This window comes from Pangasianodon hypophthalmus, chromosome 20, assembly GCF_027358585.1.
Source record: "Pangasianodon hypophthalmus isolate fPanHyp1 chromosome 20, fPanHyp1.pri, whole genome shotgun sequence".
Lineage (NCBI taxonomy): Eukaryota > Metazoa > Chordata > Actinopteri > Siluriformes > Pangasiidae > Pangasianodon > Pangasianodon hypophthalmus.
In genome coordinates, this window is record NC_069729.1 from 11,044,679 (window position 1) to 11,068,703 (window position 24,025).

A 24,025-nucleotide genomic window follows, 5' to 3' on the forward strand; every position below is an offset into this window, starting at 1 on the left:
AGCCTGCCTGTTCCAATCCCACAGAAGAGCTACTGCAGCACAAATTGCTGAAAAAGTTAATGCTGGCTATGATAGAAAGGTGTCAGATCACACAGTGCATTGCAGCTTGCTGCGTATGGGGCTGCATAGCTGTAGAGTGGTCAAAGTGGCCATGCTGACCTCTGTCCACCGCCGAAAGTGCCAACAATGGGCACATGAGCATCAGAACTGGACCATGGAGCAATGGAAGAAGGTGGCCCGGTCTGATGAATCACGTTTTCTTTTAAATCATGTGGACGGCCGGGTGCGTGTGCATCGCTTACCTGGGGAAGAGATGGCAAGAAGAAGGCAAGCTGACAGACGCAGTATGCTGCTCTAGGCAATGTTCTGCTGGGAAACCTTGGGTCCTGGTATTCACGTGGATATTACTTTAACACGTACCAACTACTTAAACATTCAGATAAAGTACACCCCTTCATGGCAACATTATTCCCTAAAGTCATTGGCCTCTTTCAGCAGGATAATGCGCTCTGACACACTGCAAAAATTGTTCAGGAATGGTTTGAGAAACATGACAGAGTTCAAGGTGTTGACTTGGCCTCCATATTCCTCCGATCTCAATCCAATCGAGCATCTGTGGGATGTGCTGGACAAACAAGTCCAATCTACAGAAGCCACAACTTGCAGCTTACAGGACGTAAAGGATCTGCTGCTAACATCTTAGTGCCAGATACCACAGCACACCTTAAGAGGTCTTGGGGAGTCCATGCCTTGACGGGTCAGAGCTGTTTTGGTGGCACAAGAGGACCTACAATATTAGGCAGGTTGTTTTATTGTTATGGCGGATCGGTGTATATTCCCCATGCACCCATTTACTCATCTTTGACATTCAGTTCTCTTATTAATGTGCAGGGTTACAATAGAAGTTTGTGGTTGTAAAAAGTTAAATTCCTAGTGTGTTGTCATCAAATAGTCAGGTTTACTTTTTCCTGACATTATCAGCGGGCGAATGTAATCAGTCCTGAAGTCATTAAAATGGCACTATAATCGCTGCTGCATGATTAATCAACTCAGAGAATACTGTTTTTTTTTTTGTTTTGTTTTTTTTTTAATTTCATGGATGTGCACATTGTAACAAATGGTTCGCAAATAAACATCTGATTTTACCCAAACTGAATGGTCTTGACTTTTTAATTGCTTGATATCACTGGATCTTGATGCTCTTTCAAGTGATTGAGATCACTTGAGCTTGATGCTCTTTTTAATTCCAGCACGAATTCCAGATAGCTCCCCGCTGTATCTCGTCTCCTCACGCCGAACCTCAAGAACCTGAAACAGATGCGCAGGTGAACTCATTTTCAGAACAAGACAATCATGTTACACACTTTAGTGAGTTTTTGTGTCTTTAACTCATACCTGACCCTTCCTGCGAATCTTGGCGCGTCTGAATTTCTCTCTGTGTTTGACTCTGGGATTGCGGTCAATTTTCTTCCTCTTTGGAGTGAGTCCTTTGTTCTTGGCCATCTTTGCAAGCAAAAGATATTACATAAATATTTGAAAACAAAATGTACATTTTGCTGTTTATAATTAAAATAAGAAACTACAGTATGCTGTAAATGATGTCTAAAATTGCGCTCTGGGAGCAGGTAGTAGCACATCAGTCTGAGTGTTAAGCTCCTGTACAGCTTATAAACTCAGCACCACAAATTCTGGCATCTATATGAGGAACACATTGACAAAGCAGAGATAAACAGATGTCCTAAATGGAGCAGTAGCATCCACCCACCACTACTGTACTTCATGATATCAGGGGGTGGATTAGTAAGGTCCAAACTATACTCAATAACCCCCATAGCCTACTTCCATCTACTGTCTATGTGAAATTGAAGGAGTAGTAAACCTGCTACTGAAATCCCCCTTGTGTCTAAGTCTCAGTTTGCATTGATATTTTCAAAATATTATACAACAGCAACCAAACCTGTCAAAATATTCAACACCCTACATTTAATTTATCATTAACCTGATTAACTGCATTTAATTTGAACCTGTTTTAAGGCAATACCACATCTCTGGTTTTCTTGAGGTTAAGGGTAGGTAGGTCTTGACTTAATAGCTTCAAAATGAGGCACAGTTTGGCATAATAAATGTGTTATTTTAAGAAATGAAAACCAAACTTCTCCTTACTTAAACCCCACAATAATATATGAAACTTTTTGCAACCTCTCACGCCTTCTCTTTAAATATGTGAATGTTTAGAACAAGGGCCAGATAAGGGCTGTTTCTCTTCCACAGTCAGCGTGAGTGTACCTGGTAAGTAATGCCCCTTTTAGTCTCTCCGTTCATCTCTGCTTCTTCTTCCGCCTCCTCCTGGTCCATCATTAACCTGTACACAATTAGAGCCTCAGTATATCTGTCAGTGAGGTCTTTGACCCTGTTTAGTATTTCTATAACACACTGATCATCATTCTAAATCTCTCACCCATCCTCTGGCAGCCTCTTGTTCTTTCTCTTTAGCTTCAGTCTCTCCTCGATGCCTTTGTAGAAGAGCAGGGCTGCCTCTTCATCCGAGTCAGACTCTTCAGCCTCCTGCATATCTGCCACCTTTGATATCTATGAAGACATAAGAAACTCATTAGGCATTTATTACTGACACCTCAATACTGAACCTATATGGGAAAAGAGAATTCTTGCTTCATGCTTGTCCTTTTTGCTCCTCTGTGTTTTTTTAGCTGCTCTCTCTTCCTGCCTTTCAGAAAGCAGCTGGCGCAGCTGAGGGGAGAGTTTGGCATCAACAGCTCCTAGTTCATTGATTAACTATGAAAGGAGACAAACATGTATTTTAAACAAATAAATAAGCATGTATTATCATGGCACTTGACAAAAAATATAATATGATCAGAAAAATAACATCTTACAACTTACATTTCTGTAGGTCACCAATCTCTCAATCACTGGATGGTTATGTGCTGGAATTCTCTTGGCTTTTAAAACCAGGTAAAAACTAATGTTTGTGCAATAGCTGGGGAAAACAAACAGCAAATTGTGATTTTGTAAAAAAAAAAAACATTTTAGGTAAAAGTCTTGAAACAAAATACATATATATATATATATATATATATATATATATATATATATATATATAAATAATGTGTGTATAAAAAAATTAATATTTACTTAAAATAAAGTTGCTCCTTGGTCATGAGATAATCTGCCCCCTAGGAAAGGGAAAAAAAAAAAAAAAAAAAGAGGTATTACAGGAAATAAGAACTGTATGTATACATTCACCTAGGTTTTTTTAAAATTTTTTTTATTAAATATAAAGTACACTCCCTAAAGTGCCTTGGTCCTGATGTGAAAAACTACCTCTGCTGTCTATCTAGATCAAATTTATTAATACTAATATTAAAGATTACATTTATTTCTCAACATTTAGTTTAACTGTGGCGAGGACGAGGCTGCTTGCCTTTAGAGGCAGAGTGTAACTTGACCTGAGGTTTCCCCAAAGGATTGAATGTGAAATGTCCTGATGTTCAGGAAAAAAAAAATTAAGCCACTCATCCCAGACTCAGCTGACTATCTCATCACTTTCTGCTTGAGACACCAGCTCACCTTTCCTGGTGGAATCTGTCCATCTTTTATCATCTGCACCATGGGTTGTATCTCGTCTCGCAGTTCTGTCAGCTAAACACGACAAAGTAGAATAAATAAACTATGCCATGCTTTATATACAATAACGTTACAGCAAAGGATCTTTTAATGAATAGAAACTACTCCAAAACAATACCTTAGCCTTGAAATCCTGAATGAGCTCCAGCAGCTCTGGACTCTCCTTCTTCAGCAGTTTGAGCTTCTCTTTCTGTGACATTGTGTTTAGGTCTTTAATGATCCTCTGCTCCTTTCCTGCAGTCTTTTCAGTCTTCTCAGCCTCCACTTCTACTGCAAAGTCCTGATAAACCAGAGATAATACACCATATTTATATACACTGATTTCATTTTCTATAACAGCATGGCTCTGACAGTAGTGTCAGCTGGAATTCAAATCACAGGTTTACATTAATGTGCTCATTCTTATATGTTACTGTTTCTATAGTAACAGCTCATTCACAGGGACTTGTATGATGGATGCTCCATGTAATCTACAGTATTGTTAGGACTAATAATAAGTGAATTTAAAATAAATGCTGTTATTTGACAAAGTTATATGTCTAATTGTTAATATGGTGAGGTTTATGGTGAACATTTATGGATGGAGTCTCCAGTGTCAGGGCTTTGTAAATATCAAAATGTTTTTTGACACAGTAAAGTCTTCAGGACCAAAGCCTTTGCACTTTCAGGTTTCTTGTTAACATGAGAGGAATATAGACTACATTGCAAAAAATTACATCTCAGCAAGTGGAAATATCTTGAATACAGTCAAATTTAGATAATATTCCCATTATGAGATTAAACCAAATCTAAAATTAGTAAACCTATTGGCAGATAATTTTGCAAATTTGTCTGCCAATGGAATAAGAACATTTTAAGCTTGAAATTATATAGACTCTATAGAGGATGGTACGGAAAGCTGATCACCGGTGTGCCTCTAACCCCCCAGTTCAGGACATCTTCAACCCACGCAGCATCCACAGGGCCTCCAGCATGGTGGATGATCCCTCCCACCACTCCCACAATCTATTTGCCCCTCTGCCATCTGACAGAAGGCTCTGCAGCATCTGCTCAAGGACTGCCAGCCTGGGTAACAGCTTCTACCCCCAGGCTGTCAGTCTCCTGAACACTGTGCTGTCCTTCTCTACACACATCACCCTGGGATCCAAGTAACTCCCTCCACCCTACTGCACTTTACATCACTAACGATGTGCATATCACTTTGCTCATTACTACACTGATGTATTGTTTACAGCACACCGACACTTTGATAGTGCAGTGCTGTAATGAATCAGTACAGTCACATTAAATGTCATTCATCTCAGGTTTCTTTTACAAGCATTACTGCACTGACACTTTTTACTAAATTTATTGTAGTTGCAGTTTTGGAGCCTGCGTTTACCGCAATGTCTCACTGTGATATTAAATGTTCTTTTTTGTGATTGGATTATTTACGCTCTGCTGCCCGTCTTTGTACGCACCCCGACTGTCTCCCATACCCCCCCTTCCTGCATGCTTCCTATTCCTGTTGCACTTTATTTATGTCCTGTCAGCACTGTGAATGTCATACATGTATCTTCCAGGAATAACCTTATTTCATCTTACTGTGTACTGCACACTGTATATGGCTGTGATGACAAAGATCATCTTGACTTGACCCAGTACATCAACAAATTCTCAACAACAGGTCAACAGTTTAGTAGATCATCTACTGACTATCAGCTTGTCCCTAGTCCTATCAGAATTTCAACTCCAATCCATGAGAACTATATTTATACCCTTTTCTCAAATTTTGGTCCCAATTGGTCATTTACCACTTCCTGCCCGCTAGGTAACTCTCCCCTATCACACAACAGCTACCAACTAGGGAGACACTAGGGCTTCCTCTGAGACACATGAAGCCAGCGCATCTTTCTGAACTGCTGCTCATGCTGAGTCACGGGCAGCTGTATACACTCTTTCGCGTACATGAGCTCACATATATACATGATTGGTTAGTGCAGCTTTGACTGACAGGCAGAGAGTACGTCAACCCTTCCACCCTGACAGCATGGCCAATTCTGCTCTCTTGGTCTCCCGGTCACAGATGGCTATCACATCAACTAGGTTCAAAGTTGGAGCCTGTTGATGGCATGTTGTTGATAAATGTCATGACACACTGACAATAAAAAAAAATTAATCCTTTTTGTGCAGCAATTTTAACAAGAGACAATGTCACATCTAGCAATCTAGCATGCGGCGAGAGTGGCAAGTAAAAACTCCCTGAGACATCATGAGGAAGAAAACTTCATAGGAACCAGACTAAAAAAGGAACCCATCCTCTTCTGGATGACACCAGCTCTGTGTCTAAACCTAAATCCTAAGTCAAGTCTTAAGTCCATGTGACAGGTCATGAGAATGACAAGCAATGTTTAAGTCTAGGAACTGGGTGCGTTACACAGAACCAATTAAGGCTGCGAATGAAATGTACCTGGAGCATGTTTAGGTCGTAGTCTTCCTCACTCAGGTTGGCCGCTAGTCGTTTTTGAATGTTCTTGGCTTCCTCTTCTTCCTCCTTATCCTCTGCTTCTGCCTCCTCCAACAGCTTTCCTTCTACAAACAAATGAGTACTCAGTGGTTTTAAATCCTGCTTCAGAAAACTATAACACTAAAACCAGTGTGTGCAGCATGTACAGTCAAACACATACTTTTAGTCTTATAATCAGAGTCATAGTACATTTTCTTCTTGCTCCCCCAGGCCATGTCATTTGGCAGATCTATTGAAGTGAAACAGAAAAAAAGTATTAGTAACCTGTTTGAAAATAATACACAATTATAATGAATTTAAAAACGAGTGAATGTTACAAATCAACCAATGAACAATCATGACTTACCATCATCCCTTTTTCCTTCCAGATCACTCTCCATATCAGTCTGTTCTTGTTCTTCATCACTGCTATTCCTCTCTTCTTCATCATCTGAATCCTCAAGTGTCAGGGGCATCACCTCTTCCTAAACACACAGGAATGGTCACAGAGCACTGCTGCACATCTTAAAATATGACTCAATACGTTCGCTGTGTGCTGATCAGTTATTAATAATCAGTTGAAGATTATCACCTCATCAGCCTCATCCTCTTGTTCACTGTCCAGCTGCACGCCTTGAGCCAAAAGATTCTACAAATATAAACAAATATCAGTGATGGTCCCATTTTAGACAAAGAAAGAGCCACACATCTGTGCGAAGAGCAACTCACCGCGATTTTTGTACTGTGGAAACGTTCTACTTTATCCTGCACACTCTTGGATGAGCTCTGATGACAGAAACACATAGTAGTGTTAAGACGAGTTAAATCCTGATGTTCCAACTTATACACAGAGCAACACAGCTGTCCACAAAATCCTCGAGACGATCTGCGAGACTTTTACCTTATCTGGGACTTCCTCATTTTTATAGCAGGCAGGATCATCACTGTCATACTCTTCTACCTTACTTGCTTTGGGCCTTCGCATGACTCTGCCAGGAAAAAAACAGTGAATCAAGATTATGGAAGGTGGAACAAGTCCACATCCAAAATCATATCCCATCACACTATATAGTATAGCAAAGGAGCATGCCATCCCATAGTACCATACTAACATACTCACCATACTAATTAATACAGTACCATACTAACATAACAAGCATATTAATTAATACAGTACCATACTAACATAATTACCATACTAATTAACACAGTACCATACTAACATACTCACCATACTAATTAATACAGTACCATACTAACGTGTAAACATACTACATACTGTACTAATTAATACAGTATATTCTGTTATACTTCATAAAACAAAATAGTACAGCAGGTCATTTTCTCTTACTGAACAGTATATGGTGGCATTTCACATATGCACCGTGTAGTCTGGGTTAATCGAACCCTGGTGTGTTTTCCTTTTCCGTGTGTTTCATTGAAGAACTGGACAACAAACAACATGTTTTAAACTAGTTATTTATCTAATTATTTACTTAGTTCCAACTCCATGCTCTCTATACTTGGGGTGATTTTTCTGATTTTTCTTCACAATTGGAAAGGTTTGTTTACTTTTTTTTCCATCACCGTATGTCTGAAAAAACAAAGTTGCCCCTTAATCAACCTTTCTGTACTTTTAATGGTTCATTCAATTATGTGCAGTGTGAAGTTTATTACAATGGTCTAACTTACAACCCAGCATTATCAAAGCTATTATATTTAATATTGTCAATTTATAGTCATTAATCTATCCGACTCGAAACCAAGTAGGGTCATAAATAATGTCAATTTTATTAAAAAGGTGTTCTGTGAGTGGAAAGTTTAGGGATAAAAAGCTCTATGATGTCAGTAAATAGCCAAAATAGGAATTCAGAAAGCTGCCAACTTGTTTTTTTTGGGAGGTGGGAGAAAAGCGGACTGGAGAACCCAGAGGAACCCAGACATGGAAGAAAACAGGTCTAATATCGAAGAGTTGCATCATGTGAATTAAATATTTCTGTACTGAGGCAGTCTGTGGATTTTTTAATATGTGATTTTATGTCCCTGAAAAGAAAAAAAAATGTATCTTATGTGGGATGTATCTTATGGATACTTTCATTATATTTGTCACATTGGTTTCTTACATAGCTACAAGCTGCCAACATTCCAAAAACAGTGCACTACATTACACTGCAGTGCATTAACACTACACAGCATGTCAAACAGCACAGCGGTGCATTAACACTACACAGCATGTCAATCAGCACAGCGGTGCATTAACACTACACAGCATGTCAATCAGCACAGCGGTGCATTAACACTACACAGCACTGCATTAACACTACACAGCATGTCAATCAGCACAGCGGTGCATTAATATTAAACAGGATGTCAATCAGCACAGCAGTGCATGAACACCACACAGCAGTGCATGAACACCACACAGCAGTGCATGAACACCACACAGCAGTGCATGAACACCACACAGCAGTGCATGAACACCACACAGCAGTGCATGCTCTAGCACTATGTACTGTACTACAGTGTCTATGCAAGGTGGAATGCAGTCAGAGACCTAGGGCCCTAGGTGTAGTGCACTTTCAGAGGAAGGGGAAGGGAGCTCAGGAACTTGTGGATCGCGTCTGATACTGTTTAGTACAATATTTCCAATAAGATTTCAGGCTAAACAGGCTAATACAGTGGTAAGCAGGTATGTGTAGCAGGTCAGTGGCAGTGTTTGAGTTTGACTAGCCAGTGCTTTAATCCGTGGTTTTGGCCTCAGTGGAGAATCTCTCAGCTTTATAACACTCACAATAAAATCCTCAACATTTTGCATGGACTGTGTTACTTCTGCTAATGTGATAAGAGTCATATCCCCAGCATTAACAGAATGGCTTGTTTTTTAACCAACTTTACCTTTATACCTTCATTATGTATATTAAAATCAAGCTTATAAACCTGTAACTTTACATACCGTCTTGCCCGAACCATGCTGCTCTCAGGTCCTCACTGCAGGCGCTCAAATGCTAATAATATATATAAAAAATTTTTAATTACTTATAACAGAACGTCTTTTTACTTTTAAGCCGAAACAAAACTGACCCACGAGCTTTCCAAAACGTGTGCACGCGCAACTCAGTAATTTCTTCCGGTTCAGAAATCACACGACAAAATAAAAGTCTCGTGGGGTTCAGACGCATTCGTTACCTATTCAGCAGGTGACTCTTTGCAGTGCAGCCATTTTGTAGTGGAGAAATCTCTTTTTCTACTTCTTTTTGTACATAATTATCCATGTATTTATTTTATTTTTATGATTCTATTATTTTTTCTTTTTCTAAACCTTTATTATGGCACCAGAGAAGGACGAATAAATAATTTAGTGAGCTCATTGCACAAGCACTTGTGAGTTTTTAGCACTGTTCCTGCATTTCCGGTTCATGCACCACACTCATATGGTGGCAGTTCATAGCCAGTCTCAGCCAGAGCTCGTATAGCTGAATGTCAATGATGTTCATCAAATATGTAAGAATATTTTAGCAAGCTGAACAAAGCCTTCAGACTGTGTGTTTTGTCATATATACACAAATATGAAGGTAAGAAAATGTTTTATATATAACTCATATTAATACCTTCTATGAATACAGGAATAATAGTTAGAGAAAGCAGGAGGAGAAGTTACTGTCTCAGTGTACTGATGAATGTAAACAGTGCTGCTGGAAATGTGTCATATCACTGAATCCGAGGAGTCCATAAACTTGGTAATATGATGTCATGATGCACTGTCTTACAGAATTTCCACCATTTTGGAAAGGTTAGTCATGTGGTCAGATAGTCAACCTAGCTAGACGCCAAACTTTCATAAGAAGTGAGTGTTCTGAGTGTATGGGTAGAAGCTGTTGTCTACATTTACATTTACATTTATGGTATTTATGGCATTTCAAAGCAACTTACAGATGTTTGAAGTCTCTATCAATAAATACATCCTGATATTGGTTCACTAGGTCACGGACTAAGAATACCATCCATCTAAAAAAAACTGTTTAAAAAAAAAAAAAAAAAAACACAGCAGCAATGACCACTGTGGTAAAAATACTCTACAATGGCATATAAAAACTGGAGAAGCAAAGTTTCAGAGGTAGTGTAACGGAATGGAGTTCCACCTTTCAGTGGATATTATGGGAATATCTCATCAGTGTGTGGCATCAGTATTCCAACAGGGTCACACTGGATCCAGAGCCTATCCTGGGAACACTGAGCACAAGGCAGCTATACAGCCGGGCAATTTGGAGCAGCAAATCCACCCACCTGCATGCTTTTGGGAGGATTTCATTTGTATCTATTTTAAGATCTCTCTGTTTTTCTCCCTTAGTTCACTACACATCAGCGTTTTTTCAGATGCTTTGTGCATCTTAATTACATCAGCAATGTTACTCTGAAAGCTTGAATAAAACCCACAGAAGAGGAGTCACAACATTTCATCAACATCATATCTTTTCACATCTTGTTTATTTCTTTCTTTATTAGTTACTGCATTTTTGTTCATGTTTGTTCTATTCATTTCTGTCATGTGATGCCTTCCCCCTTGTTCTTTATTTTTGTAGTTGGTGATGTATGTATGATGTGATTTTTTCCACTGGAGAAATGATGAATGGTGAAATGAAACAAAGGAATCATCATCACAGCCTTCCCAGGTATGCAACCGGACACAGCCTCGACAAGTTAGTGTTCTCCTGCAGACTGGCTGTAGATACACATGGCATGCTGTTTGGATTTCGGACGAGTGAATGCCAGTCTGTCAGTGAACCTTTGCACACCACGCTTACCCATAAATCCTCTCTCTGTGTTAAGACACAAATACGCTCCAGCCTAGACGTATAAGCCAGTCTTTATGTGTGGAAAAACAACAAAACTGAGGTACATGTTAAACCTGAACCCCTTCATTTGATTTCTATCATGTCTGTACAACTGTAAGTTAACTGATTTCAGTCTACTAATTGCAGCATAATCAGTGAAGGTGGGACTGGCTGTGTTATGTGTTGAAGGGAATGTTGAGGAAATGATGCACACATACCCAGGACAGTATGTGACAGCTGTACACCTCTGATCTCAGTCTTTAATATTTGTTACAAATAAATATTGCAGCACATCAGCCTGTGTGTCTGACTTTATACATGTAGCAATGACTGCAACAGGCAAGGTATTGTAACAAAATCAAGATCTGGTTGAAAATAAGCAAGAATTTTAAACAATTCAAATCAATTCAATTTTATTTGTATAGCACATTTAACAATGGACATTTTCATAAAGCAGCTTTACAGATATAAATACATTCAGATAAATCAAAATACATTGTAAATGTGTGAATCTATTCCTAATGAACAAGCCAGAGGCGACAGTGGCAATGAAAAACTCCCTGAGACAATACGAGGAAGAAACCTTAAGAGGAACCAGACTCAGAAGGGAGCCCATCCTCATCTGGGTGCTAACGGATGGTGCAGCTATAAATAAATCCCTTCTATAACTGTGTACTACATGGACAAATGGTGCAATTGTGTAACCAGGAAATTCATTACAGTTTTCACATGTCCACTGATGGAGACCTGAGTGCAAAACTGTCCCAAGTCCCAAGCCATCACAGTACAACTGCCCACATGAGATCCCCAAGCCAAAAACAAGAAAACCATTTAACAAAAATTTATTCTGTAACAATTTCAGCTCTGTAAATTGTGTAACATACTGTCTGTTTCTCAGGAAGGATAAACACTTCAGCATATTAGGTGGCTTAGAAAAAGGTAGAATAATTGACTGTTATATGTTAATTCTATAATGCTCAGCTGCAGGAGGATGCAGGTTTTACAGGAACTCAAAAACAAAACAAACTCGGTCATCGGAGACAGGAAACAGGGCTATGATCCAGTGGAAGTGTGTGGTGATGAGTGTGAGCGGACGAGGACTGTTGGAATCACAGACTCAGACATACACAGGTCATTGGATACTCAGCATTACAGCTTAGATTACGGTCTGCACAAATAATAAAGCACAAATTATGATCCCACAGAGAGGAGGTACTCGAATATATTTTGTAAAGTTTAATTTAGTAATCAAATTTAAAACCGATGTGCATGTGAAGAAATTGCCCCAGTACTGATCAAGAGGTGATTCAGGTATTATGTTAAAACTATTACTTGATGTTAAACAGATATTGTATGCACACCAAGGCTCATTTCCATTTAGTGATGCCTACAAAACTCTGTAAAAGGTAAAGCTCACAGAGCTGGAAGTGCAAAATGTGGACAAAATGGTGAAAGAAAAGAAATTTCTCAGAGACAGAAGTGGAAGCAATTTTGGTTCACATCTACACCAATTTAAAAAAATATATTATTTAGTAACATATAACAGTACCTGAAAATGAAAAAAATCCAGAGACAAATTACAGAAAAAGTGAATTAGGTGTAAATTAAGTGAGGTGAAAAGAAAATGGGGTGACACAGGGAAACTGCTAACTGTTTAATTGTTTTAGGTGTCTCTGTGACTGTAAGCCACAAGTCTTTCATGCTGCCTCTTGAACTCCAATACACCATCATCAATGCTGTGTCTTATGAGGGCATGTGTCTTAAGGAAACCTTACATATTCAGAAAGAAGCCAGTGATGGCATGCAACTAGGGAGTATATGGCATATTGCAGATCGATACACACAGGATCGGTCACTTATCAGTCATTAGTACTGGCTCTGAAGTTTTGCACAGCATTAAAGAAGATGCCATGGCAAACAGAACCAATATGTATGCAAGCTGAGCCATTGCTGCACATCCTTCTTTTATATGGTGGCATTTCTTTTGTCTTAATTGAATGACTGGTCTTATTTGTCTTAATTTATGGATTAGTACTGGTCTGCCAATCTGCGTACCTGCATGTTTTTAGACAGTGGAGGAGAGCAGAGAACCCAGAGGAAACGCACATCAACATGGGGAGAAAATGCAAAACTCCACACAGATAATAACCTGAGTTCAGGATGGAGGCCAGGACCATGGAGCTGTTGGACAGCAAGTCTTTTCCAATGGTTTTATTAAATGTGCGTAAATGAAATAAATAAGAGATTCAAACTTGACAGTGCAATCAGTATAAAATTGCAGCAACTCACCAATTATATGATCATTTGAGGTTTGCATTAGTCTCTTTATACATAAATTTACACATACTCAGGAGCTCTCGCAGGATACAATAGTTTTTCCAAACTAACAGAATTTTCATGAATACCAAACTATTAGTGTGATGCTCCAAGGAACAAATTAAAAATATGTTTATTCTTATCCAGCTTGATAAATAAGGCCTAGTATTTCTCATTTCCTTTTTTTAGCAGGGCCCTACATGAATGACTGCAAATGATTCTTTTACAACTTGGCACCAATTTAAGTGAGAGCTTTCCTTCAGTGTGTCTTTTGCCAATAATTAAATAAATGAAATGGAATTTAAAGACCAGGGAAAATAGATATTAGGAAATCGCTTCCCTTCACTGGAAGAGCTTAACAGCTGTGATATGCGGAGAAGTCATTTAGGGGAAAGTGATGGACAAGTTTAGAATGAGAATGGAATGGATCCCTGGTTCAATCCTGAGCTCGGGTTAGTGTCTGTGCGGAGTTTTGTGTGATCTCCTCATGTCCATGTGATTTTTCTCCAGTTTCCTTCCACTATCCAAAAACATACAGGTAGGTGGATTGGCTGTGCTAAATTGCCCATAAGTATGAATGAGTGTGTGAATAGTGACCTTCGATTGACTGATATCAGATCCATGATGTATTCCTGACTGGCTCCGGATCCACGACTCTGACCATGATAATGCCATTACGGAAGATGATGATGAGGTTTGTTCTTATAATCCTTTTACTTTTGGGTGCTTTACATCCTTTTCTGTTGTATTAGCACCCTCTTAATGGCAGTAATTGGCTTTGCACCTTCCGTGGTGGAGTATGGAGCAGATCTTAAATCCTATTATTATAAGCCTATTTGTCTATTTTTTTTTCTTTATATTGCTGTATAGATTTGTATCTTTCCACTTTGTATTTGTTGCATGCAAATAAAACATGAACAGTTTTTGGACTGTTTCCTGACTCTTTAGGTTTTGTAATTCTTAGCCTGGTTGTGATCCTGTCGTTCCCACACCCATACAGCTTCCGCCACCTACTGTTGTCTGCACTGCTTATACACTATATGGCCAAAAGTTTGTGGATACCTGACCTTCACACCCCAGTCTATCCCATGGCATTAATATGAGCTTGGTCCCCCCCTTTGCTGCTATACCAGCCACTCTTTTTGGAAAGCTTTCCTCTAGATTTTGGAATGTGGTTGTTGGGGATTTGTGTTCATTCAGCCACAGGAGGATGTTCAGTGGGGTTGAGGTCAGGGCTCTGTGCAGGACACTTGAGTACTTCCACTCCATCCTTTGCCAACCATGCCTTCATGGTCCTTTTCTTCGGGCAGAAGTTTAGCATGAGCAAATGAGTTTGTACATAAGCCAGCAGAGGGCGCTGAGCGGAAGGGCGTGGTTTCAAGGCCACGCCCACTGCGCAGGCTGCTCATTGGTCTTTGTAGTCAGCGTGTTCGCCATCGCTGAACGCTTTCCATACAAAGATGCTTGTGCAGGCGGCGAGAGTGTGCACGCGCAGAGGAGACGTCGTTTTTTAGTGACAAATCTCAACCAACTAAAACAAATCTGTTAACGCAGATATTTTCGGTAAGGATGTTCAGAGGACAGCAGTTCACAGAAATCTTGCACTGTAGTTGAACACAGCGTTGACGCCATTTGCCGACTGAAGTGAATCTAAACATGTCCGGTGTTGGGAGGTCAGACTGTTAGAAAACTAGCCGCCCAGGGTTTTGCATGAGGTCTGCTGAGAGCAGCGTGACGTTGCATTTCTTTCGCTGTTTGTTGAGGTTGTGTGTGTGTATTTCAGTGGTTTTGTGCAGAGGGAACTCGGAGGCTGTAGCTGGCTTGGTGGCAGTAGCACTAGCTGTTGTTTGAGGAGCCTGACTGCTGCGCCATTTTGTCATCCTCGCTGTGTACTCCGCTCTGACTGGCCGCTCACTGGGCCATGTGGTGTATTTCAGTATGAAACTGTTCTCCAAATGGCAGTATTTCTGCACATCAGGCTGTGTGTTGATATTGTTTTCTGCAGGTATGGTGCTGTTTTTGGCCTCACGTCCGTCTTGTCTTTTTGGGGCTCTGTTGGTAGAGGGCTCAGCGAGTCCACTGCTCTGAGCCTGACTGCTGCTGGCTTGGCGTTAATTCCTCTCTGCTCCAGGTTTTACAATTTTCAGTGATTTTGTTATACGATTTTTTAACCCCCAAAATGTAAAAAAATAAATAAATAAATCCCTCAAGGGTATTTTAAATATGTTAATATTTTCCTGCTGTCGGCGTAGTGTTCAGCAGTATAACCTTGCATATGACCCTCATATTCTGCCATCTGCAGACTGGGGTTTGGTGGATTGTGGTAGATTTTGGCATTATTTGATTACCTGCTCATGGTGGTGTGATGCTCAGAGATTTGTAGATGTGTTTTAGGGAGTGTATTGTGTCCAACAATGGAACTAATCTGGTGCCAAAAGTAGAACGCAAAATCGCAAGGTACATAGGCAGGATGTGGTCAAATTATGCAGATATTTCAAATGAACTTAAAAAAATTACTCATAAAACTAATTTTCTCGAAATTTGTGGATGAAGTTTGAAGATGCATTTTTTTTTATTGCTTCTGATATCATATTTCCTCCTCTTCCTTCTGGCTTTTCCCCCTCTTTTTTTTTTTTTTTTTTAAATTAGACCAGAGGGTTTTGTGTATATGCTGCCTTGTTTAACTGTCTGTTGGTGATGTAAAGTTTGAAGGCACACATCTAATTCTCATTGCTGAACCAAGAAATAATATCCATGAAACATATTTTGTATTGTTTTATGTACTTTACTCTGTTTAATGTATGTAATTTTGAGTAACAGCAGTTCTGACAGTAGTGCTGGCTATAGTTTCACAGGTTTATATTAATGTGCACAGTCTACTCGGTTTTCATTTTTATTGTAAAACAGACACAGGAACTTGTGTGGTGGATGTTCATGTTAATGGATTAAGGAGTTTATTTAGCAGGTTTGGAAGGAGTCCAATGTCAGTGTTTTGTAACAGTCAGGTAAATCTGTTCCTTGTATTTTTCTGATATGGGAAAGTCTTCAGGACAGAGGAGTTTACACTTTCTGGTTTCTCTTTAACATGATATTAACTTCAAGAGAGAAATTGGTGTTGCTATAACATATGATACCATGAGTGAACTTGTTGCAGAGGTATGTATGTATAAATAAATAAAGAATTGTAATAATTAGCAAATTGCGTTAGTATAAGTGGAATAAAACACGAATGGACATGCTATAAGAACAGAAACTTCAGGTGGTAACAGCTCTCGGTGTTGTCAATGCACCACACCACTCCTTTGCAGATTATTTTCCCGTAGCAGCACACCTCTTGTATTTTATTCCTTACCCAACAATAACTACATACGTTACTACTATGTGATAACTACATAGATGGCTAGCTTCGATTTCAGGTTAGTGATAGTTTGCTAATCACTAACCACTAATTTGCTGGCGGAGCCGTTGTCATGTTTGGTTACAACATTATTAATGGAGGTCATTAGATGGGGCACACTAAATTCAACTGACAGACAAAAGCTTTTTTTTTTTTTTGGCAATTTATATTTGCAGCATCTGCATTTAGATTTTGATAATTTAATATGCTGCTTGTGGATCCTGTAATTTTATTACTAATTTTACCACACAATAACTCCATAATGTTAGCGTGCGATTTTGAGCGCTCTGGTACAGTAGTAAGGTATGAGCATAAATACTGTTACAGTTTCATTCACTGGAGTCTCAGTTATATAGCAGGCTCAAAAATAATAGATAGTGGTACGTCGTTGTTGGTGCACATTTATCAGTTGATTTATTTAAAATGTGCATTCCTTTGTTTTACTTAGTAAAGTAAATGGTAATCAGTTTTTCCTCCCTGTACACTTGTATTTATGGCACACAATAATTTATTGCAGCTGGTTCCGTGTAGGACTAAATATAGGGACCCATTGTTATTTCATTATTTTATCTCAATATATCCATGCATTAGACTCAGATATCAAAGAAACTGAAATAGCGCATTAATTTGTGTTTTCATGTGTGTTTTTATTTGCTTCATCATTGGGAATCTTCACGTTTGAAAATGTCAAGAATTTTGGTTTTGCTCTTCTGCATTATTTTCTGATGAGTTCATTATGAAGTATAATATTATATTATAGTTTAATAACTTTAAAACCTGCAAAAGGTGTTTTTGCAGCTAGCCAGACCTCTGGTGTGAATGGTGATCTAAATTAACGAATGCTGGATTTGAATTATATTATACTAAAAGCTTGACATGGCTGGTGCTGAATGGTGTACTAGAACATGCATACTGGGCGTTGTTGGTTACATTGCTGTTTGCATTGATGTTTTTGCCTTCGTTTATTCTTTTATTACAGTCGAGAGTTGATTTTAAATGATTGACGACAAGATTGGCTTGGGTTTCGTCCACAACTAATAGCGAACCACCACTAATTATACAGGTAAGAAATTGCGTAGCCTTCAGTTCATTAGAAACCTTTCAGATTTTTGTTGTACACATCTCTCTGTTTTCTTGGTGAACAATATTCAAGCTAATGACTTTAAGATTTATTCAGCATGAAAAAGCAATGTTGCATTTGATCAAACGTACAGATAAGATTACGCTGCTATATTCTGAGAAATGCCTGAACTGGAAGTCCTCTATTAATGTTTCATGAACTGTTTGCTGGACTTTTTGAAATGTATTAGCCATGGAATTTCACTATTCATGTTCACTTTTATCTGAATAAAAATGGTTTTAAGCACTTATCTGCTATCCATTATGGACCATATTTATGTTTGTGAGCAGCAAATGTGGCTTATGTTTATGCAGACACAAATTTACTGGGCTGTTCCACTTTCTGATTTCATTGATAGTTATTTAGTACAGATATGAAATGGTAAAGAATTGTAGAGGCATCTATACTTTAGTAAATTGGTAAAATAAAAATTTTTACAATCAATATCCAAGTTAAAAAAAAATGTGGTCACTATACGTCAAAACTGATTTCGAACTTTACCCGTCCTTGGTTGAAATTGGCTTTTTGCACACAGTGGTTATTTTTGTGGGAACGACATGTGGAAGGATTGGAGCATTTTGGCATCAGTCCTCATTATTTTTATTTTTTTTTTTTTATGATGTGAGCTCAGTGACAAGAAATCATTGTTTGATTGGCTTTGGTTATGGAGAGATGACTGCATTTGTTTTTGCTGTTTTCATTGTGATTGCTCAAATGCTTTGTGTACAACAACTTTCATCCTCTCTATTCTATGGTTTTAGGCTTTGTGTGACTTTGTCCTACTAACCTTTCCTTCACCCTAGCCTGATGGTCGTTGCCTTCTTTCATCTACAGGTGTGCGTTATAGCACCTCAGCATGGCTGTGGTCATCCGTTTGCAGGGCCTCCCCATTGTGGCTGGCACCATGGACATTCGCCATTTCTTCTCCGGTCTGACAATCCCGGATGGTGGCGTGCATATTGTAGGGGGTGACCATGGTGAAGCTTTTATCGTGTTCGCAACAGATGAAGATGCAAGGCTTGGAATGATGCGCACAGGGGGAACAATCAAAGGTTCCAAAGTGTCACTGTTACTTAGCAGCAAAACTGAGATGCAAAACATGATTGAGTTGAGCCGCAGGCGTTTTGAAACTGGTAATGCAGATGGGGCTTCAGGAAATAGTAACAGGTCAGGACCTCCCAATGTTACTGGAGGAACTGAAAGGGGTAGCCTGCCAACCACTGCACAAGGTTTTAGTAATACCACTTCAACTACAGCAACCACAGCTGTCTCTGTTAATGAACCTGTAAGCAACAAAAGTGCTCCAACCTTTGCCTCTACAACCATAGGCAACATGCCTCCAAACTTTAATAATTTCAGCAGCCCAAATCTTAGCATGGGGTCCACCATGACTACCGCCATGTCCTCCTTAAGTACTGTACCTCCTCCAATACCCCCCTTGCCTACGATGCCAACCTTACCACCTATGCCGCCCATGCCAGTACCACCACCAGTGTCCACGTTACCCCCAGTACCAGCTGTAAACCCTTTAACCTCAGTGCCACCTGTCCCTCCCATGGCTCACATGCCACACCTATCTGCACTCCCTCCTTTTAATCCTGGTGTTCCCCCACCAGTTGGACCCGTGGCTGGTGGTCTTGCTGCCTCAGGACCACCTTTGTCTCTTGGAAACCCAAATCCAATGTTTCTTAACCCCCTAAACCCTCTAAATCCACTCAATCTCCAGGCTCATTTGAAATCAGCACTGATGAACCCTGATGAGTTGTACATACAGGTTCAAGGCCTTCCTTACAATACATCTGAAATTGAAATTGGAGAATTTTTCCATGGATTGGGGGTTGACTCTATTCGGATACTCAGAGATGGTCTTGGCAGGAGCAGTGGCAGGGCCTTGGTTAAATTTTTTACACCCCAAGATTCCTTTGAAGCTCTTAAACGAAACACTGGTATGATAGGCCAAAGGTATATAGAAATATCTCCTTCTTCAGAAAGGCAATGGAGAGATACCCAGGGATCATGTGCAGAGCAGCTTAAAGTAGGTAGTGACTCGGAACAGAGTCGGCATCATCGTGGAAGCGCTACCTCTGCTTCCCCTTCTGGTCGAGAGCGTGCTAGGTCTCGGTCACCTCATAAACAAGAGTACTGTGTGTATTTAAAGGGGCTCCCGTATGAAGCAGAAAATAAACAGATATTTGAATTTTTCAAAAACCTGGACATTGTTGAAGACAGCATTTACATTGCATATGGACCCAATGGCAGGGCAACAGGAGAGGGTTTTGTTGAGTTTAGAAATGAAATGGACTACAAAGTTGCTCTGGGATGCCACATGCAGTACATGGGAAGTAGATTTATACAAGTGCACCCTATTACAAAGAAAAATATGTTTGAAAAGATTGATGCAATTCGCAAAAGAATGCAGGGCTCCCAGGGGGATCATAAAGGTAGCTTATCAGAGGGGGGAAAGGGTGCTCGAATTTGTGCTCATATAACAAATATCCCCTATAATGTGTCCAAGAAAGATGTACGCCTGTTTTTGGATGGAATTCAATTGTTTGAAGACAGCCTCAAAGTACTAGTTGATGGCAACGGAAATGGCCTTGGCCAAGCTGTGGTGCAGTTTAAATCTGAGGAGGATGCCCATAAAGCTGAACGATTACATAGGCAAAAGTTAAATGGCAGGGATGCGTTTGTCCACTTGGTTACATATGAGCAGATGAAGGAGGTTGAGAGAAACCCTCCCCCACAGTCAAAGCGGGGACAAAAGGCTCAAAACAATTCCCTTGCCCATGCACATGCCCAGGCCCAGGCCCAAGCTCAAGCTCAGGCCCAAGTGCAAGCCCAAATCCAAGCTCAAGCACAACATGCTTTCCCTGGAATGACCGGGGAGGAGTTCAATTTTCTCAGAAGTGCTGTGGGGAACCTTGGTAATGGCCCTCCATTTGTCAACCCATTTGCTGCCCCAGGTAATGGCTTAGCAGGCCCACCACCTCTGCCTCCATTAGGTACAGCTTTGGGTGATGTTTCACTTCCTGTTCCTCCTCCTATTGTTGGGGGGCATTTACCTGGGCCTGTCCTGGAGCCCCCTGGTTTCCGCCCTGGTGGCAGCAGTGCACCTCCTGGTTTTGTTGGAGCCCCAGAGAGCTTAAGGAGCATGCCGTCATTTGATAATGGATCTTCAAGGAAAAGTGCAGGTCAAAACCGTGGTGGAAACCAAAGTCGTTCAGCAGGTTCTCAACCTGCCTTTGGTCCATCCTCTGAAAATCCAAGGGCATCAACCACTGGTGGTGCAGGCAACCCACGGCCAACCATTGTCAAGATTCAAAATATGCCTTTTACTGTCACGGTTGATGAAATATTAGATTTCTTTTATGGTTATAAGGTGTTGCCTGGCTCTGTGTGTCTGCAATTTAGTGAGAAGGGACTGCCTACAGGGGAGGCAATGGTTGCATTTGATTCTCATGATGAAGCAATGTCTGCTGTTATGGACCTGAATGATAGGCCTATTGGTGCAAGAAAAGTAAAAATCACTATGGGATGAAGGTAATCATGACAAAATAAATGGACATGCACTGAGCTTTTTATATTCACAGAGCTTAGAGTGGCATAACAATTTTTTTTCTCTTATCAGATGATATGCTAAATTAACCAGTAAAGTAGATCCAAGAGAAAAACATATGTTGACCCTTTTAAAGTGTGATTGTGAAAGCGAACTGTTTAAGGGTTATTGTTTCTTTGTCTAAAGTGCTTGAGAGTGGCGTCCAATCGTGTGAGAGCTGAGGTTTTGTAGAATTCATAAAGAAGTGTAAGAACACTTAATTGCTGCATTTTGCAAGTGTAGGCTGTTGGCTGTGCTGCAGTGTCTTTATTGGCTTCTCTTTCTCTAATTCCCTGTGTTCATATTCTTTACCCAAATGTAGTTTTTGACCATTTGCACTACTACATGTGCCGTATGTTTTGTGGTTTATGGTTTCTCAGATGGGGTGTACACCTAATGCTGCCATGCTCGGTGTATGTGCTCTTAAATACAACTCTTAGGCTTCTGTTTAGTTCTATTTTCATAATAGACAGTAAATGCACGAAAAGTGTTTTCAGTTGATGTTCCACTTTGAGTGCAAGGTCTTTAGGATGAATTTTACCTGTGAGAAACACAAGATGATGAATGCGATGACTTTATTCACTATAATTGGATATGCAGCATTGTTTAATAAATGCGGCAATGTAATGTTTTGTAAATGAAAGCTTTACATTCTTCCTTTTAACTGCTCTCCACCATGTGTGTGTATTTGCCCCTCTTTTTTGCTGTGATATATGGTAGCGGTGTTTTTTTTTTTTGTTTGTTTGTTTTTTTTTTGTTTTGTTTTTGTTTGTTTGTTTTTTAAGATGTCAGCTTTACAGTTATTTTGGTGTTAAAGTTTATTTGCTGTTGTACATATTTTTTCCAGCACAAGTATTTTGTCAATAAAATGACATTCCTGAATTTTTGAATTTGCAAGGTATTGTATTTTTTCTCCTGTCCCCCTTTCCCTGTTCCACTCTACAAATAATCAATAAAGATTGTTTTTCCTCTGCTGACTTTGTTTCACATGTGTACCCCAAAAATTGTATGAAATGCACATTTTTATGGTAGGGTTCTTTTTGTGTTATTCTAGGTTTGGGTATTGCAAGATTTTGTTCCACAACAAAAGCAATGAATTGTTCTGAATTGAAAAGTTATTTCTTGAAAAAAGTCCTGCTAGGTTTCTGAGGTAATGTTGTCATGGAGTGCATCACATTTTAAATTGAAATTTATTTATTCATTTGGGAAGATTCCTGCCTGGGCTTTAACAAGGATTTGAAAATGAGTTTTGCTAACGTTGATGTGCAAAACTAGCTAAAAAATGTAAACAACAGGCATTTGCTGTTTTGGTTCTAGTTTTGTGGTATACTTGGCTATGGACAGTGATGCTGTGGATTGCATTTTGTAGAGCCACAGTTTTTCAGAGTTTTTTCTGAGTATCTCCGTAGGAGTTAATATACGATGTTACATATTTGGATGAGTGTTCAATGTTGAACCAAACCCAGTGGATATATTCATCTGGAGTGGGTCTGTATGTGTTTGTGTTGGATGAAAGACTTCTTTTGGCTTCTTTCATAAAGCATCTGACTAAATGTACCAGTCCAGGATCACCACCTTTTTTGTTAAAGCTTCTTGAGAGTTGCATCAAGAAACAAGCGCCATAATATAAGATTTTTATTTTATACCGAGCAGAAAATTTATGTGCATGTGTCAGTGTATGACTATTTGCCTTTTGACCACTGTGTGATTAAGATCTGCTTGAGTCATCGTGGTGTTACTGAAGGTAAGTTTTAGGCCTTTTCATCTAAATACAGCTTTGAAACTCAGCACTGTTTGTTTGTCTTTTATACAACTGTATATGTGAACATATACTGGCTTTGAGCTTTGTGCCTAAACATGATATGGTCATTTACTCAGTTGGCTGTTTTGCATTTCTTTAAGAAGATGGACATCTATAACCTTATGAATCCCCCCTCCCCTGCTTTGGCCTGTTGCTATAGCCCTGAATTGTATTTTTTGCCATGTTCATGATGTACACTCTGGAGCTGCTAACAGCTCTGTTATCCCTGACATGCGATTTTATGTTTCATTGAATTCCTTTTATGGTTTAAAGTAATTTCTGACAAATACTTTTAAGATCTTATGGGCTACATTCTTGTGTTTCTAAACTAAGCTGAAGTTGAAGCTGAATTTTGTGGCATTGTTGAACCAAAAGCTAAAGGGAGATTACCCTATGACTGTTTACTGTGTAAAGATGTACTCACTGATCACTTTAATAGGAACACCTGTACACCTGCTCACTTATGCAGTTATCCAATAGCCAGTCAGGTGGCAGCAGCACAATGCATAAAATCATGCGGATACAGATCAAGAGCTTCAGGTAATGTTCACATCAAACATCAGAATGGGGGAAAAAGTGTGATCTCGCACAGTGTGATCACAGTGACTTTAACTGTGGCATGATTGTTGGTGCCAGATGGGTTGGTTTCAGTATTTCAGAAAGTATTGAGTATTTCAGTATTTCAGATCTGTGGGTGGACATGCCTTGTTGATAAGAGAGGTCAGTGGAAAATGACCAGATTGGTTTGAGCTGCCAGGAAGGATAATCACTCTTTACAACCGTGGTGAGCAGAAAAGCATCTCAGCATGTGTTTTCTTCATTTTGATGTTTGGT

General features: G+C 39.6%; 3 protein-coding genes across 5 annotated transcripts in view; 2 read left to right on the plus strand and 1 right to left on the minus strand.

Annotated features, from left to right (window-relative positions):
* Window positions 1-1,073: 1,073 nt before the first annotated feature.
* On the minus strand, window positions 1,074-9,274 carry utp3 (UTP3 small subunit processome component). Its single transcript, XM_053226976.1, has 16 exons — window positions 9,084-9,274; window positions 7,032-7,119; window positions 6,860-6,916; window positions 6,723-6,779; window positions 6,498-6,615; window positions 6,312-6,380; window positions 6,095-6,216; window positions 3,764-3,925; window positions 3,589-3,660; window positions 3,154-3,194; window positions 2,902-2,998; window positions 2,671-2,793; window positions 2,459-2,589; window positions 2,287-2,362; window positions 1,396-1,503; window positions 1,074-1,308 (listed from the first exon to the last, which is right to left on the minus strand). The coding sequence occupies exons 1-16, from the start codon at window positions 9,098-9,100 to the stop codon at window positions 1,219-1,221; spliced, it is 1,428 nt and encodes a 475-aa protein (XP_053082951.1). The 5' UTR covers window positions 9,101-9,274; the 3' UTR covers window positions 1,074-1,218.
* Window positions 9,275-14,702: 5,428 nt separating this feature from the next.
* cpne1 (copine I) overlaps window positions 14,703-24,025 on the plus strand; it is a 28,193-nt gene continuing 18,870 nt past the window's right edge. For 2 of the 3 annotated variants that reach the window (XM_034314396.2, XM_034314393.2), the window contains exons 1-2: window positions 14,744-14,841; window positions 17,655-17,738. The gene's annotated coding sequence lies outside the window, so the exon portion shown is untranslated. Of the gene's footprint in view, window positions 14,842-17,654; window positions 17,739-24,025 lie in introns of all 3 variants that reach the window. The other variant, XM_034314395.2, reaches the window with a different exon arrangement.
* On the plus strand, window positions 14,749-22,367 carry rbm12 (RNA binding motif protein 12). The gene is made up of 3 exons (XM_026932791.3): window positions 14,749-14,841; window positions 17,655-17,738; window positions 18,630-22,367. Exon 3 carries the CDS (start codon window positions 18,652-18,654, stop codon window positions 21,331-21,333), a length of 2,682 nt encoding a protein of 893 aa, XP_026788592.3. The 5' UTR covers window positions 14,749-14,841; window positions 17,655-17,738; window positions 18,630-18,651; the 3' UTR covers window positions 21,334-22,367.

Coding starts and splice junctions, on each gene's coding strand:
- utp3 (XM_053226976.1), bottom strand. Junction 6,616..6,722: donor AAGAGGATGAGGCTGATGAG/GTGATAATCTTC, acceptor CTGTGTGTTTAG/GAAGAGGTGATGCCCCTGAC. Junction 6,381..6,497: donor GGAAGGAAAAAGGGATGATG/GTAAGTCATGAT, acceptor TCACTTCAATAG/ATCTGCCAAATGACATGGCC.
- rbm12 (XM_026932791.3), top strand. CDS start 18,652: ATGGCTGTGGTCATCCGTTTGCAGGGCCTCCCCATTGTGGCTGGCACC.